The following is a 17260-nucleotide window of genomic DNA, read 5'->3' as shown; positions in this document are numbered from 1 at the left end:
GATGTGTGAGAATATATGTGCCTTTTAACTAATGTACATCCAATAGGTAGAAGTCATGATATGGATTTTTAAAGATTAAATAAAAAATAGTACTCAGAAGTCACTAGCGGTCAATAGGTTACTTGAGGTGGCGAAGGACCAGTGCAAATCCAAAGTTCAGGCCGACCGCGATCGACAGCAGATCAGCTACAGGACACAGACCGGTCCAGCTGAAGAATACCTTTGATTGAGCTTTTACCGACGTTGAGAGTCTACTGTGTCATCGTCGAGCTGCGTATATAGGGTCCCACGTCAGCATTGAGCTCGGTTGAAGTGAATGCAATGTGTCATCATCAAGCCGCGCAGGCCGTGGAACCGCTGTCATACGATCCAAAAGTGTCAGATTTTATGGGGTTAGAGACCCAATACTCAAAAGTGCCTTTGAGGTAGGGGGTGACTTCAAAGGAACTCTCTGAAGTACACAAGAATTCATTTCAACCCAGTCCTGTCTGCCAGGCTAACCCTGGGATGTAAATCAGTGCTTTGTGTGTGTACACTACCTATTGACGTGTGTCAGCCCTCCCATTCCTTCCTGCACAGGAAGACCCATCAAATTGCAGATGTGCTCAGAATGCAGATGAGACCTGGCTGTCTAGTCGGAATGCACAAAGTGTAGCCATCACCCAACCCAGGCATGTATTGAAGGCAGGCTGTCAGGCACACAGAGCAGTAAGTACAGAGAAAGGTCCACTTTCTGAAAATGACATTTCTAAAACAGTAATGTTAACTTCATCTTCACCAGTAAGGATGATTTAGCATTACCATCTATTCCAGCCATAGCAAACATGAAAAAGCTACCACTCTCTGATCATGAATTGCAGTTTAAAGGTGTATTAAGGCTTTACCAATGCTGGCCTTTGAGAGGGATAGGCCTCACAGTAGTGAAAAATGAAACAGGCTGTTTGTCACTACCAGGCCATGTAAAACATACAGGTACATGTCCTACCGTTTAATCACATGGCACCCTACCCTGAGAGTTACTTAGGGCCTAACTTAGGGGTGTCTTATATGTAATAAAAGGGGAGTTTGAGACTTGGCAGGTAGTTTTAAAGGCCTTGTCGAAGTGGCAGTAAACTGCACCCAAGGCACTGTAGTGGTAGGCCTGAGACAGGTTTGACAGGCTAGTTCTGTGGGTGGCACAATCAGAGCTGCAGCCCACTAGTAGCATTTGAAGTACAGGCCCTGGTAATGTGGTTCATCACTTTACACAGGACTTACCAGCACAACAAGCCAATCCGGTATAATAATGTTATCATGTTTATGGGAGAAGTGCATGCACTTTAGCACTGGTTAGTAGTGGTAAAGTGCTCGAAGTTCTCAGGTCAACAAAAAGAATCAGCTAAAATCAGAGGCAAACAGTTGGATCAAAACACCGTAAGGATGATCGGTTTAACATCGGGTAAGAATTGTTATTATCTATGCAAACACCCTATTGACTTCGTTACCATTTCACAATGCCCGGGCTTTCTGACAGAAGAGCTTAGCCGCACCCAATTTACAGTGTGTGACAGTGTTACTAGACAATCTAGAGAAAAAAAAGAGGGAGAAAGAAGTAAGCTCCCTGGAATGTAGCAGTGAAGAAATATAGACCAATCCCCTGTCAGATCACATTCCTTGACATGATTTAACCATTGTCATGTTGCAAAGTACAACATGGCGCATACACCCCATAACCAGACACATACTGTACAAGCTGAACTAATGAATTTAAAGGAAGTAAATGACCGAGACCGTACCAATTTGGAGAAAAACTTTGTTTACGGTTTAGTAGGCAAGGTAAGGAATTACCATATGGCGATTCAAGAGCAGCCAGTGATGACCAGACCTATGCTGTCTATTCGTATGATTAGCCTAGTAAAATCAAGATGTCACTGCATCTGTTGCTACAACTTCTATGTGGTCATCTGTATGACCCAATAGTCCAGGAATGAGAATTCTTGCACAGGACAGAGTTTTGCCAGGTAAGCCCCCAGTTGCTCAGGCTTCCATCTGCCTGTTGGGCTAACAGGCACCCTTACTATCATCTTGGGTCCTGCTGTAGGGATGTCTGGGGCAATAGCATGCAGCACTCACTTTTGTCATCTACCTGTGGATGCTTTTTGCACTGCAATCATCTGGATCACCATATAACTCTGTCAAGTACCAGGAGCGGCGACCATCTGCTCTGTGCTTCTTGACATTACCTTCTTCACTTGGTTTTTCTCTTTGACTTAGAGCCAGCTGCCTCAAGAGCCTCCTATAGATATAACAGAAATATATCAGTGCCGACATCTGATAGGTAGACACCATCTTATAGCTCTGAATTGGGCACATTGAGTAGGCTGGGCCTTATGAAATCAAAAACACCCTTTTGGTTGTGAAGTAATACATTGCACTGTTCACCTATTTATGAGAAATCTAACTAGCAACCTCTGACCTAGCCACCCCCTTGTCAAAATCTGGATGGAATTATCTCTGGCCAGGTTATTTCTCTTGGACCTATGCATCTACTCACGTCAATAGTTGCTTCCTTCATGGCATGGACAAGTGGACTCCAACCCATGGCGATTAAGTAATTGCATTCTAGGTGTATAACTAGAAAATAGGCTTGCTTCTAATCAAGCCAGCAGTCTAATCTGTTAATGAGGTTTGCCTAGTTCATGGTCGTGAATTCCAGTCTGGTTATGAGCGTGTTTATGAAACTGGAGCTCCAGGGGGAGAAACTGGAGCTCTACGGGGAACAAGTGGGTTCCAGCCCTTGCCCCTTAAGCTGTTATTGAGACCAAAAGAGTGGTCAATGGCCCAGACTGAGGCCCCCTGCAAGAAATGTAGAACCGAAGCTGGATTGGCAAACTTGTTTAACCCCTTCGATGCTGTTGACGGAACTGTTCCGTCATGCACGTCGGGTGAGCTGTGCGGATGACGGAACCGTTCCGTCATGACTCCGCCCGCGCAAGGCGGAGTCATGACGGAACCGTTCCGTCATGACTCCGCCCGCGCAAGGCGGAGTCAGCATGGGCGGGGAATTCGTGCCGCAGCGATGCGGTTAATAAAGTCAGAAACGTTGTTTAACCATTCACAGCATGCTGTACTACTAAATCATTCTATACAAAGCGTTCCCAACCCTTGTTCACAGTTAATACCCTCTTTAAAGAAGAGATTCCTTCACACAGCTAACCAGTATGCACTGACAGTGACAGCTTGTTTCAAACATCAGCCCACATTGATAGTCAGTTCAAAGCAGAGTTTGTCTACTGAAACAAGCAAATACTGGTTAGGCACAGTTTTAAGGAGAGCTGGTTTTACAGCGCCCGTCAAAGGTTTTACAATATCCAGTAGACCCCGCCAGCATGTCTCCTGGTGGAGAGCTCATACCATCTTGAGTTTCACAAACCCATCTTTAATTTTCTCTAGTGCGAGACCTGCTTGGATGGCTGAGATTGCTGCTTCATGACTGATTCAGCCTCTGGGGTATAGTTACTCAGTGCGCCTGGGAGCCTGAGGTGCGCCTCCATTATCTGCGTGAACTGGTTTTCGATCAAGCCAAGTCATCCATGCACAGGGCTTGCCTACTGTTGTACCTTTGGAATTGGTAGCTAATTCCCACACTCAGATGCCCCAAAGAAAGGTAATATTAAGGCCACTGAAAACTGTGGTATTTCTTTAGTTGAATGACAGGCCCTGTGCACACCTTAGCATGTTCCTCTAAACATGGAATGTAATGGTGTCTCTGCCAATCCGGATCGTTATGTTCCGCCCTTGGCCAGCCCTTCAGTGCTACTCTGAGTGGAAAGGCGCAGTTGGTGTCTAGGTGGCCTAGCTTAGTGTGGTGGTCCACTGGCTGTTACCAAGTATATTATAGTAGCACAGCACTTTATCACAAAAGAGGCTTCACCCCTACTCAGACATTCTGCATGGCAGATGTGTCCAGACACTTTTCTGTGGCTGGAATAAGTGACGTAAAAGGGCGTGTATAACCTGTTATGTATTGCACTGTAGCCTCCAGTTCCTGTATTATATGTGCCCTTTTCTGGTATATTATTGGGTGATGCCGGCTTCTCTTCTTTTACCTTCCAGTGGGACGTTGTCTAAACATAAACTATCCCAACTCATATGAGGGCTAATGTTGGTAGCCTAATTTAAGGGATGGAGAATTAATTTTCCTTTGAAACCTGAATCTCCCCTCAAGGAGAAGACAATGGGAAAAACCTAGCATTACCATTTCTAGCCCAGTCATTATTTGTGGTGCGTCTAGGACTTTACCTTCTAGCTCTCTCATGATGAAACCTTCACCAGCATGACATGATGTTCATAAGGTAGAATTTCCAGCAGCGCTTTGATGTAATAAGCTTGCATATCTGAAAATCCCCACGATTTTGCTATTGTGTTTATTAACACAAACATGAGCGTTTTTGTGCCTACGTATCCGACAAAATCCTGGGGAGAAGGCCACGCCCCGTTAGGTCTGCTTTAGGCTTCTGAGCGTTGATCTGGCCTAAGTACAGTAAGCTACCACAGCTAGAACGAATGTGTATTTATAATCACAAAGAATGCAATTTTTACCTCGTCAGTTGTGTAATTTGAGTTTGTTTCAATGTCATAATCCTGCATTTTAGTACGTAAATCCTTACCCATTAGGCCATACTTGCCATCTTTGTGACCCCAGAGTTAAATGATAGTGAACGTGAGCAGTATGCTTCAGCTAGAAGTAACTTAAAAAGTGCAGTAACATTAAAAAAGACTAAACATCCAAATCTGCTGCTGTCATTTTAACCAGCTTTCCCTCCATTTGCTTTTTTGTTTAAGCGATTTGTGTTTTGCCTTGTAACATTCCATTGTTTTGAATTTTAATTTTCTCATTTCTGTTTTCCCCATTAACATTTCATCGCTTGTCTTTTGTGCCAGTGTACTGTGTCACCTCACCAAAGAAGGACGATAGGTATAGGGATCCACCGCCCACCCCTCCGGGATACATGGGAATTACTTTAGCGGACATAAAAGAAGGACCACCCCACCACCCACGCTTAAAACCTCCAGCCTATAGTGTGGCAGTGCAGAGGTCAAAGATGGTACACAGCGAACTCTCTAGACTTTCATCAGCGTCTCTGGGTAGAGAACCTGTGACCTGTGTACAACCGAAGATCCTAACACGGCCTCAGTGGCATACCCGGCAACTGCCCCATCCTAAGCTAACCGATATGGCCGTTGCAGATAGTGAAGAGGATGGTATGTGAAGTTACTAACTTGTTAGATATTTAGTAAAGTATTTACTCTACAAAATGTTTGTTTTACAGCTTTGGTTTCATTTTATTTCATGTTTTATGTTTATTATATAGCTGGATAGAAAATATTGGCACATACGATAAAGTTAGATTTGGGGGTAATTAACTGGTATGACATTTAGAGGGACTGAATAGGTTTGCTGTTGGAAACAGTTAGGCTCCTGTAAAAATGTGTCGTGGGTATATGCTGACATGGTTTGGTCTGCACCAGTGAACCTAGCAGGGAGCTCTGTGGGTGGTCTATCTTCATGGGGCGTGAAGCACTAAGATAGCATTTTGTGTTCAAATCTTAATATTACCCTTTATACAAGGGCTTCATCCTGATCCTTCCCAGGTACTGCACCTGTTTTTAACGTTTACAGAGGCTTTCATGTAATGAAACAATGTGTGAGTGGTTTTTTTAATCCTTTGTTTATGGCCAGAAGGATGCGCGAGTAGTCCATTTTTAACCCATCGAGAGACACCAGGTGTTTCTCACTTGAAAAAAGACCAAGGGATAGGGTTGCCCAATACCACGAAAGTGAAGCCACTCTCGTATCAGAGAACCCGAAAGAGTTTAAGGTTACAAGAGTAGAATTTTAATTTGGAAAAAATAGTTTGCTCCCACTTATAGCCAGACAGGCATCCACATTATGAATCATCTGATTGTGACTGATCAGAAAGCAGTGCTTCTTATTTACAAAGCATTACAGATGTGCAGTAAAATATTTACGAATGCGATTATTTAGAAAAATGTGTCAGAAACCCAAATATGTTGCTTAGAACTCAGAAGTTGGATTCAGAAAATAGATTCTGTCCAGCTCAGACCAGCTCCAAAAGTTAATAGAAGGAGATGATGGTCGGAGTGTTGAAACTTTTCAGACACTCACCCCCAGTCACAGATCTGGATTAAATCCATCATCGTTCTTTAGCTCACTTCGCCACCCCAGTTCAGACCCAGCTATATGCAAATCAGTCTGACCCTGTGCCTCATGGAAACTGTCCAGCCCGAACTGCCAAGCCATGTCTTCCCTGGACCGGAAAACTGCATACTGGGGCCGGTTTCAAAAAGTTGGGCAGTGCTATGGTTAAAGAAGATGGAGCAAAAATATCTGTTGAGGGTGATGGGAAAGTTTTATGACGAGTGTTCGGGACAGAGAGCATTGATGGGACAATAATGCTCTCTCCCCTCACTAATATGAGCTGTCAGAAGCCAGTTTGTGGGTGTGAAATAAGAGTGATCGTGTTTGCCAATGTTTTCTTAACCATGCTGTATTTTTAAGTGTTCATTGCGTTTATTAAGTTTGAGTCCAGTTCACAATTGCTAAGCATCGTGTGTAGACATTTTATATAATTGTTTACAAGAAACAATAGTAGAAGCTGCAAAAGTTGATGCACAGAATCTATTCTTCAACCATATCATACTTTTATGTAGCGCTTGCTTTGCTCTCAGGCTTCTAGGCATCTAACGTAACTGACACAATTATGCAATTCTTGAAGGAAAAACGTATTCAGTATTTGTGCATGCGCTGCTGTGTATTATAGCTGGGTGTTTGCTAACCTGATCTGTTCTAATTGCTGTCTGCTTCGTTCACATTTAATTTATAACTCCTCTAACAGAAAATCAACTAGCTTATTTGTTTTGGAGTCTTTGATTATCAAATAATTGCTTTGGAAGTACTAACTTTTTTCACTTAATGTGTTGTCAGTTACCACCACCTTTGAATCAGAACTTAATGTCCAGTTCCTGCTCTTCACTGATCTCAGTCTAACTTCTCATGACACATTTGTACCTATATTCCAAAGCCACTTCCATTTTGAGCTCCCTCGTTCCATCGAGAGACACATGGTGATGTAAATTCTTATTGCAAATTGTATTATTGTTGCAGTGCCTACCAATTGTTGCATGGTGAGGCTGGACCAATCAATGTAAATTGATACTTGTATAGCGCACTACTCACCCGCAAGGGTCTCAAGGCGCTTGTACGAATACCGCTGTGGAACCCATCCTGGCTTTCCCAGTGAGGTGTCCACTCCTGGGCACCCCCAAGGTGGAGGCCAGGCATCCTTAGCGTTGTGGGGGCCGTTGTGGAGATTAAGCAAGCTATTGCCCAGAGTTGCAGAGTGGGACTCCATGATTGGAATAGGCACCGAGGCGAGAATTATCGAGTCCGTGGAATTTTTGAGCCCAAGACCCGCCGAGGCGGGGAATTGAACCCTGGTCCCGGGCTAGACTTCTGCATCAGGGTCTGCCGCTCTAACCATTCAATCAATGGGGTTGCAATCATCTTTAGGGTGCTGTTCCAATGTACAATTGAAAAACTACCTCTGTCAGATTGTGGGGCCATTTTTCCCCCTGGCCTAACAAAAATGTCAGCTTTTCTGGTGCTCTGATATATTGTTTCCCGGGTCCATCCGGTAGCTAGGGCTCTTTTTGTTGTCAGAAGCCCTTTCCTCACTCAATCTTAAATACTCCAAGTTCACCATTTTAGGTGATTTTAACATCCATTTTGATGATATAAACTGTAGGTCTGCCTCCTTGTTGGTGGATGACTTTAAGGCTCTGAATGTCCGTCTACTTAACCATTCCCCCACTCATGCAGCATGTCATCTACTCGATCCTTCTAATCTTAAGGGGAATGTCGGTAGACTGCCCAATCCCATTGGTGTGGTCCTATCATTATGCTATACCTTTCTCCTTTGCTTTGCCCACTTCCTCTAAGGCCCAGTAACTTGGGCATGTTAGCAGGTTACGGCTTTGGTCCAAATTATAATTCCACCATTGTTAGCTCTCTGTTCCTGGCCTCGGTACCTGCGCTACGACGTTCAGTTGACAACAACTCTCTCACCATTGATAATTGGGTCAGGTAGTCTCTTGATTGTGCACTCCCTCTAAAATCCAGGACCAAATTTAGATACCTCCCTCCTGCCTCTCCCGGTTCATGATACTCTATATGAGCTCAAAAAGAATTGTAAGCGCCTAGAGAGGATCTGGCTTAAAACCTATTGTGAGGATAACAAACTTAAATATAAGTAACTGCCATAAGGTATGTTGCTCTATCAGGGCCGGAACTGCAATAAAACACTATTTCAAATCCCTGACGGATGTTGCTGCTCTCTCACTTTGTCATACTTTTGCAGAAGCATTGTGATGATTTGGCCGACTTTTTGTGTGTGCAAAAAAGTGGCCGATATCCCGGCCTCTCTGGTGCCAAGTATCTAGCCTTCTTGTCCGTTGCAGGCAAGTAATTGGTCGGTTTCGCCATGCTACTTCATCCGGCTTGCTGAACTTGTTTTTCCCAATAGACCTCCATAGTTTTGTTTCTTTTCTAAGTTCCATCATATACAGCTCTCCATGGGATCCTGTTCCTCCTACTTACTTCAGTAAGTTGTGCCTCCAATTCTTTCACATTATAATTCATCTTCTGAATTCTTCATTATTGGAAGGAATTGTTCCCTAAATCTGAAACACGCAATGATAATTTCTCTTTTGAAGAAACTCTGTCTTGTTTATTTACCCTGGTCCAGTTCTTGTCCGATCTCGCTTCTGCCTCTATTGGCTAAAACTTTGGAAAAGCTTGTAAATCAGAAACTTTCTGCTTTTGTGACTCCAATGGTCTCTGCCACCCATTTCAATCTGTGTCACTGAACATCTCAGGCTCTAACTTGATAGGGCTGGCAATGCGGCTCTGATCTTAGTAGACCTGAGGACAGCATTTGATAAGGTTGCACACCAGTTACTTCTTCAAAGACTAGAGGACATCGGTATACAAGATCTGGCCCTGGCTTGTTTAAGATCATTTGTACACGATCACTCTTTCCAAATGTTCACAAAAATGCATACCTCTAACTTCTTCCCACTGTCCTCACAAGGAATGGCGTTGAGTCCGACCCTGTTTAACATTTATGTGCATCCCTTGGCTGATTTTGTGGAAATCTTTAGTATTACTTAGTTTTCCTACTCAGGCAATACCCAGGTCATTGTTTACTTTTCCCCCAAAGATGACTGTTAATCAAATGCCCTTAACTCTCGCCTCATAAAAGTGGGAACCTGGACGAACAATAATTCTTTCAAGCTTAATAGAAACAAATCTGAAATTCTGTTGGAGGCTAATCAACCTATCCTCTGGGGTCCCCAGTACTAACTGGAGGCTTTAGGGGCTGCTCCCTATCCTGTCCCAGTGGTTAAGAACTTAGGTTTCTGATTAGATGACAAACCCCTGATGAATCAACAATCACCAAGGTTGCCTTCACTTGCTTTGGTGTTCTTAAGTGGCTAAAACAATACTTTGAATGCTCAGAGTCTGGTAAACGACCTTTACATCGCGGTCATTACACCGCAATGCCATTACAACGTGGTTGTTACAACAACGGCGTTGTTACCCGCACTGCTATTACTACGCAAGTCATTACATCGACTTTTAGTAGATGGCGCACTAACATAGGGAATAGTATAGTTTACTATTCCAACACCTTCTCTACTGTTGTGTAGGCTGGAGTTAGAATAGTAAATTATAAATTTCTAATGTTAGCGCACCATCTACTGCAAGTCGATGTAATGACTTGCGTAGTAATGGCATTGCGTGGTAACAACGCGGTCGTTCTAACAACTGCGTTGTGAACGAGTCACGAGCCATATTCGGATAAGGCTTTTCTTAGACACCTTCAAGTAGTTCAGAAAGCAGTGGCCCGACTGCTCTTTCATCTCCCTAAGTGTGCAAATCTTTCTGTGGCTTGCGCAAACTTTCAAAACTTGGCTCTTACATTTTGGTTCTTGCCCTGTTGTTGCTTAGCTGAGAAACCCAGCTGAGGTGGTACACACTCTACAAAACAAATAATAATGAGTATTCCTATCACTGGTGCTGCAGATCTGTTCTGCAAGAGATTCTGGGGATTTATACATTGTATTTCTTTGTTGAGGGTTCACTTACATTTCAGAAAATATTATTCTGTGCCTTTGATTTTTTTCATGTTCTTCAGTGGTTGTTCGTGCCTCTGGTTGATTCTGGTTTTATATCTGATCCACTGGTCATCTTTTAATGCGGTTTTCTGGCAAGACCTGATGACCTTTAGTCTTAATGTTAATTTAGCTAAACATTCTCCACTGGGATTCTTCCACATCTGCATCCATGACTAATTCTCCTGATGCTAATTTCACCTAGAAAACGACCTTACATACTTAACCCCTATCCTGGCTGGCTGCTTCAGTTGCAGCTCATCTATTGCTGATTTAATGCCAGTCTTCTGGGTTCGTGTTTTCAGACATCTTACCTAACAATTGCTTTGCTATGTTATTTTCTAGGTATGGGATTCTCTTTGTAACAAAAGTCCAAGATCCTCCTTACACCTGTGTTAATCCTAGGTTTACTGTAACTTTCACCATCAAGCGCCTTTCTCTTATCCTGTATACTCAATGCTACTTGTGATGCCCAATTATGGTTACTTAATGTAGTGCTACAGCCTATGTGCATATCGCGATTCAGAATCATTGTACGTGTAAAGCATCAGTGTTTAAACGATGTGGCAATTGCTCTTGGCCGAGGAGAAGGCATTTTGTGCACTGCATACTGAACAAATGTAGTTAGACTATTGGCGCTGTTTCATTATGTCTCTACCCCTCCTAATGCAGGATAGAAACTGTGGGCGTTCCCTTTAACTCTGTCGCATGTCTTCTCTGTTGGTCGTTTTGTCTGACTGGCAGGCTTTTTTTTTTTTTTAAATATCTTTTTATTGAAAGAATAACAAAACATGGGCATTGCATTAGCGAATTATAAAGCTTTCATCACATAAGAGATACAAAATATTGAAAGTGGGCCTATAAGAACAAGACATAGCTGTGGTTCCGACTCAAGGGGATAGTGTCTCAGCTTCTGCATTCCATTTGCCCCAGATTGAGGGCCACTTCTTTGGACATCCCTGTGCAATATATACTGTTTTCTCTCTAAACATGCACCAGTCTAGGTTCTTTTTCCATGGTAACAATGTAGGTGCGACATCCGACCCCCCATTTTTGTGCAATATCCTGTTTTGCGGCAGTGAGGTCCAGTGTCACCCAGGTGTTCTCCACGGTGTTGAGGAGAACCCGTTTAGCCTCGGGAAGTATGTCTTTATTTAAGACTTCCCTGAAAGTTATATGTATCCCTTGCAAGAAACGTTGGATGTGGTCAGAAGCCCCATATGATGTGCATGTATGTGCCCACTTAGCCACATCTTCGACGACATTCACCCTCGTCCCCCCTCCCCATGCGTACCAATTGAGGCCCTGTGACCTAAATCCTATGAAGGATCTTGAGTTGGACAAGTCTCAATCTTGCGGAGATACTCATTTCTCGGGGGGAGACCACTGCTTCCCGCAACTCGTCCTCATCAATATCAAGATGGTCTCTTACCCAACAATCTTTAAAGCTCCCAAGGGGGTCAGGAGTGTTCTCTCTTATAAGTAAGAGAGAACGATTTTTGCAAGAAGTAACCATCGAGGAGCCTATCAAGCAACGTGCCCTTCGGTATAGCATTATATAGGGCATGGCAGATCTGTAAATAGCGAAAGGCCTCTGTATCTGCTAACTCGTATTGCTGTTGTAGTTTCTGAAACTCCACCACCTCCCCTGTGGCCCAAAGGTCTCCTATACGAGATATGCCAATGAGATCCCATCTATCAAAACCTTTGGAGGCCCTCAAGTGTCCCAGACGTTCCGAGTCCCATAATGGAGTGGCCAGGGTCAACTTACCACTCCACCCCGGACTCTTGTGGGCATCACGCCAGATCTGTACTGTGTGCCTAGTTGGGCCAGTTAGGAAAATTTTCTTGTGGGATGTGTATAATGCATTATTATAGTTTCCACCCGGGAGATGCCACCTGTCCATAGCATATCCTGGGTCATGTGGGCCGCGGTATGTGGCCTGGGTGACAGCAATGAGGTGGGTAGCCCATTAATACTTTTTAATATCCGGGAGGCTTATACCGCCATCAAACCATTCGAGGACCAGTTGTTAAGTGCTATTCAGGGTCGTCCGTTCCTGAGCAGCTCCGTTTGTAGCCCTTCAAGCTCCCTGAAATTACTAGCCAGTACTGGGTTGGGGGCGTTCTGTAGTGCTTGCAAAAAACGGGGTAGCGAAATCATCGTAAAGAGAGCTGCCCTTCCGAGGAGAGAGAGATAGGCAGTGTCTTCCAAGTGGCAATATCACGCCGCAGCCTTTGCAGAGGTGGGCGCAAGTTTCTTTCGAAATGTAGTTTGGGGTCAATTGTGATAAATATTCCCAAATAACGAAAACCACCATCGGGGGTCTGGATGGGACAATCATCGGGCAAACTGGGGGGAGTTCCCTTGCGCACATACATTATGAATTTATCCCAGTTAATCCAAAAACCGGAGTGTCTCCCAAAAGCCGGGAAGATATCAAGGATACACCTAAGCGACCTACGGGGAGGCTAAAAAAAGAAGTATGTCATCTGCATAAAGTGAGACCATTTCAGCCCGCAAACAACGGGGTCTTGTTGGATCCGGGCCGCTAGGGGCTCCAGGGATAGGGCAAACAATAAGGGTGATAGTGGTCACCCCTGGCGGGTACCACAGCTTAATTCAAAAGTTCTGGAGCGTTTATTGTTAACCACTACTTGCACCTGAGGTGTGGCATACAGCAGCCGTATCCAGGACGTGAAAACAAGCATGAATCCTAGCTTCTCAAGCACCGCCATTAGATAAGGCCACTCAAGAATGTCAAAGGCCATTGAGGCATCTAGGGAAAGTATAATTGTGTCCTCCTGGATCGTGTCCACCCTTCCCAATATTCCATGCACTCGCCACAGGTTAAGGGCTGTGTTTCGGTGAGGCATAAAACCCGATTGGTCCGCGTGTACCAAATTACTGATGACCTTAATGAGCCTAGTAACAAGTAATTTGACAAGGATTTTGGGCTCCGCATTGAGCAGAGAGATGGGCCTGTATGTGGAGCATTTGTCTTTAGGCTTTATGGTCTTTGTGAATTACCACCCTGGTCTTAGGGTTGTGACTTGGTGTGAAAGGCCATTCAAATGAAACTTCACCAGTGAGAGTTCCTCCACTGAATAGACTAGAGAAGCTGAGGATCACTTCTATTTTTCCGAGCAGATCCACAAATGTTGTTTAGTATCCATGTTTGAACAAGCTTGTTCTCTTCCACCTTAACTCCGCTGCAGGGCAGTACATTGCATTCATCTCCCATCTGACACAATTTTGTTCCAAATACCTAAATATTTGCGCTATAAAAATGATTGAAGAAAAAAGATTGAGCGAGTACACATGTAAAAAATCTAGTGCTGATGCATATGATGAGAAAAATGCTGTCTTTAACAGTTTCTTCGTAGCGAAAGGCCAGCATTACTAGCTTTTTCTCCAAATATAATGAGAATTGTGTATGGTTTTTCATATAGGTCCTGAAAACCTAAAACTCGCCATTCGTAGTCTGTTTAACACCTATTTCAAACCAGAAGCCTGCAAATTACACCTCTAGAAGGGGCCTGTTCAGGAGTATACCTATTGTGACAGTGAACATTACTTTCTAAAGACAGAAACTGAAATTAGTGGATGGACGCATTTTCTCGCTTTAGAAATGTGAAGAACAGATCACCTGCTAATGTGATAAAGCCCACTTAAACATATAGAAAATTATGAAATTGTGCCTCTTTTTAACTGGTTGAGCTTCCTTTTCTAATACCAGCCTTTCATATTAGGTAAAATTATGTCCCTCCCTTTAAATAAATTCTTCCGTGCAAGACTAGTGCACTGGAACTCGCGAAAAACTGCTTTGCTTTCAAATGTGGAATCTCTCAGTTTGAAGTTCTTAGATGGTCCTGAGATCATTTAGCAAACTGAGTTGAGTCCTTTCTGAAATGTCTTGGACTGGTTCTCCGTCTGTCTTACCTCATTTGCTTGTAGGCGGTAGCCTTTTAGTTGTGTTTTTGGGAAACTGATGTCTAAAGGAGCACCCAAATGCACTGTTTCATCAGCCCACTTGTAAAATGTGCATGAGAAACCGAGCAACAAGAAGTGGCTTTGCCCTCTATATACTGTCTTGCTTCAACATGACTAGATGATCATGCATTTCTGTTTCCTGGATTGTTTTATTTTTTAGAATCTGAAATATATTGACCAGCCTGACAGTGGCCATTTGAGTTAAGTATTGTGTGTTAGATAATACCTATCACGTGATCATTCATAACTTATCAACCTCCACCCGCTCTATCATGAATTCTTACATCTTCACTTCACACCGCTTACAACATTTCAAGTATTTTTTCTTTTTGGCAAAACCCACAAACTGAAATGCGATTCTGTTCGTCCCACCATATTAGTCTGTTTCAAATGAGAAACACTGGTCTTGAGCATGTTTTTGCTCTAATCTTTCTGAAATATTTGTAAAAGAGTTCCGACAATAAGCACTGTTTTTTCAGTTCTGATAATATCTTGCACTTCTCTTTAAAGCAAAAATTGACAGAAATATCCAGAAAAATATGTATGCCTGCTATACACAGGATACAGTTTGCAAGTCCAGGTGCATTTTTTCTATTGATGCCTCGTTACAAATGGACAGTTTTCTTCTTAGGGAACGTTCTAAAGTGTCATTTTCAATTAATCAAGATGTGTAAGTGGTGGTGGGTTGTTTGGTCTCTCTAATTTGAAAGTAATTCTTTTAATAATCTGATATTGCAAGTGTCTCTTGTCCTAGAGTTTGCCCATTGGTGCACAGAGGGTATGAGGGGCGTTGACTTGAATTGATGTTGCAGTGCATTTTTTGTGTTTGACCCACTCTTTTGTTTCTATTCTTATGCTTTACAGAAGATGAACAAGTTTCAGCAGTCTAACTGTTGGCAAAGTATTACGCTTTAAACACCATTCAAGATCACGTGGATCTGAGAAGGAAGACCAATGTTGTTTAACTGTTGGCTAGCGCTGACTGCCTGCTGCTACTAATCTCCAAAAAGAAGTGTTCTTACCAGTCGTGTGGACATTAGGATGGGCTGGAAAAGTTCCATGTTTAATTTTAACTGGCATAAAATTGCAAAGTTTGCCATTGCCAACAAAAGGATCTACTCGTAATGATGATGTACAGAACCTTGTATCCAAGGACCACTAGAACATTTGTATCGAAGCAAGTGTCATCAAAGGGACCAGTCTTGGTGTCTTGGAACCACAAACCGCCAGTTGTCAAGAACCACTTGAAGCTTGGGAACTTTTTAATGTCTAGACCTATATACAGCCCCTTTAGTAGATGTTTCCCTACATGTATTTTCTAAACTATTTCTAAAATGTAAGTTTATTTTATGTACAAATATGAAAAATCGGGTTTCTGCACAAACCACAATCCTGATGTAGTAATTTATTAAGGAGCTGTTAATGTAGATTCTTTTTCCAGTACATACTCTGGTTGGCTAATGCTTATATAAGTATAAAGAGATTTTTTTTGCAGGCATAGCATGTAGTGGTGATGTCATTTTGGAATATGTCATGTTTATGATCCCATGATGAAAATTAGCACTTAAAAATAGACCATGAGAGCTATGAAAAAATTAATCCCAACTATTAGAAACATAGAAAATGTAACCTTAACGGTCAACGTTCCAATTTTAGTATTTAATTGCATAATCCCAAGTAAGCTACATTTGAGTCAGCCCACACAAACACATATTAATGAAATGGATTTTTTGAGCGTTATGCAAAGCTGAAGATGATGATATGAGTAAGCCATTTTGTATCAGGACTGGTAACCAATGTTTGTTTTATGGGTCGTGATGAACCATGAAGTACAATGGTGTATTGTGGATATAAAGAAAATTAAGTGCTTGAAATGATGGGAGATGCAGCCTACGTTAAATAGTTCATTCTCGGGTGTTGATGCAAATCTAGGTCTTCAGTGCACATTGCATGATCAAAGATACGTACAAAGTACAGTATCTTTTAATTGTAGGACAAATGTCGATGGTGTATAGCTTCCTTGCTTTAAATTTGCTTGGCCAACCAGAGTAAAGGCTCTAATTGATATGTGGATTGAACTGGAAATACTTACTGTATTTGTCTTTCTGTCCTAGCACAACAATGGCAAGGCTTTTTTGGACTGCTACAGTTGGACTTGAAAGTTGAGGCAACATTTGTAACATTATTTCATTTAAAATGAAAGTTTACAAGTAACGCTCGAAGGAAAGGCGTTTTTTATACACAATCTTAATCCAAAATGTCCCATTTTCTGCATTGTTTGCATTTCTTGTCTCAGATTCCATTATTTTCGCTCTGTTGTACCTTTCTAGGTGTGAAATTGCTCTAACAGAAACAAATTCAAATCTGTTAATGTGCACAAACTGGAATGGTCGATTTCTGGGTGATTAATATGGAATCATGTTAAATCCAGTGGATGCATTGTTTATATTTATAATATTTGTGAGCTTGTATAATTTAAACAGATTACTACATATTTATTTTCTGGTAAAAACGAGTCTTGTAATATTATTTTGTGTTGTCTGCATTATTTTGTGTTCCATATCATGACTAAATCATTTTCCAGCCATAAGCTTCTTGAGTGCAATCAGATTTAAAGTTGCCTTGTTTGTTAAATTTGTAGAATTATTTCTTTCAGTGTAAAACACTGCAAGAATTGCTGCTTGGCAAATGTATTTTTGTTTTGTTAGTCGTAAGTCAGTCAAAACGTTATTCAGAGATTTTGTTAGATTTCCCCGAGGAAATTTTGAGGCACCATTCATCAAAATACTACTTTGATAAAAGTATAGTCGATAAAATATTAGAATTTGACTTTAAGTTCGGTTTTATTGGTGTGCCTGTCTTTTTCAGCTATATTTCCTTTACCCCAGACATTCAATTAGATGAATGTATCTTTCATCATATTAGTAGTAAATAGACATTTACAAAAACGAAATATGAAAGGGACATTTGTAATTTTTTCCCCTGTATGTTATAGTAATGTTTTGCAAAGGACAAAAGAATATATGCTCT

At 42.1% G+C, this 17260-nt stretch overlaps 1 protein-coding gene across 7 annotated transcripts in view; it reads left to right on the top strand.

Moving 5' to 3' along the window:
- The window catches only part of RAPGEF6 (Rap guanine nucleotide exchange factor 6), a 985108-nt gene extending 968349 nt beyond the window's left edge, over nt 1-16759 (top strand). For 4 of the 7 annotated variants that reach the window (XM_086931538.1, XM_086931537.1, XM_086931536.1 and 1 more), the window contains 2 exons: nt 4924-5244; nt 15095-16759. In XM_086931538.1, the coding sequence (XP_086787664.1) occupies nt 4924-5244; nt 15095-15120 (347 nt within the window). In that variant the 3' untranslated portion in view covers nt 15121-16759. The remainder of the gene's footprint in view (nt 1-4923; nt 5245-15094) is intronic. The other 3 variants (XM_086931540.1, XM_086931539.1, XM_086931542.1) reach the window with 1 other exon arrangement.
- The last annotated feature ends 501 nt before the right edge of the window (nt 16760-17260 follow it).

The sequence above is a fragment of the Lissotriton vulgaris genome, chromosome 7 (genome assembly GCF_964263255.1).
Source record: "Lissotriton vulgaris chromosome 7, aLisVul1.2, whole genome shotgun sequence".
NCBI lineage: Eukaryota > Metazoa > Chordata > Amphibia > Caudata > Salamandridae > Lissotriton > Lissotriton vulgaris.
The sequence above is the reverse complement of the archived record's forward strand: the minus strand, read 5'-3'. Positions and strand labels throughout refer to the sequence as shown.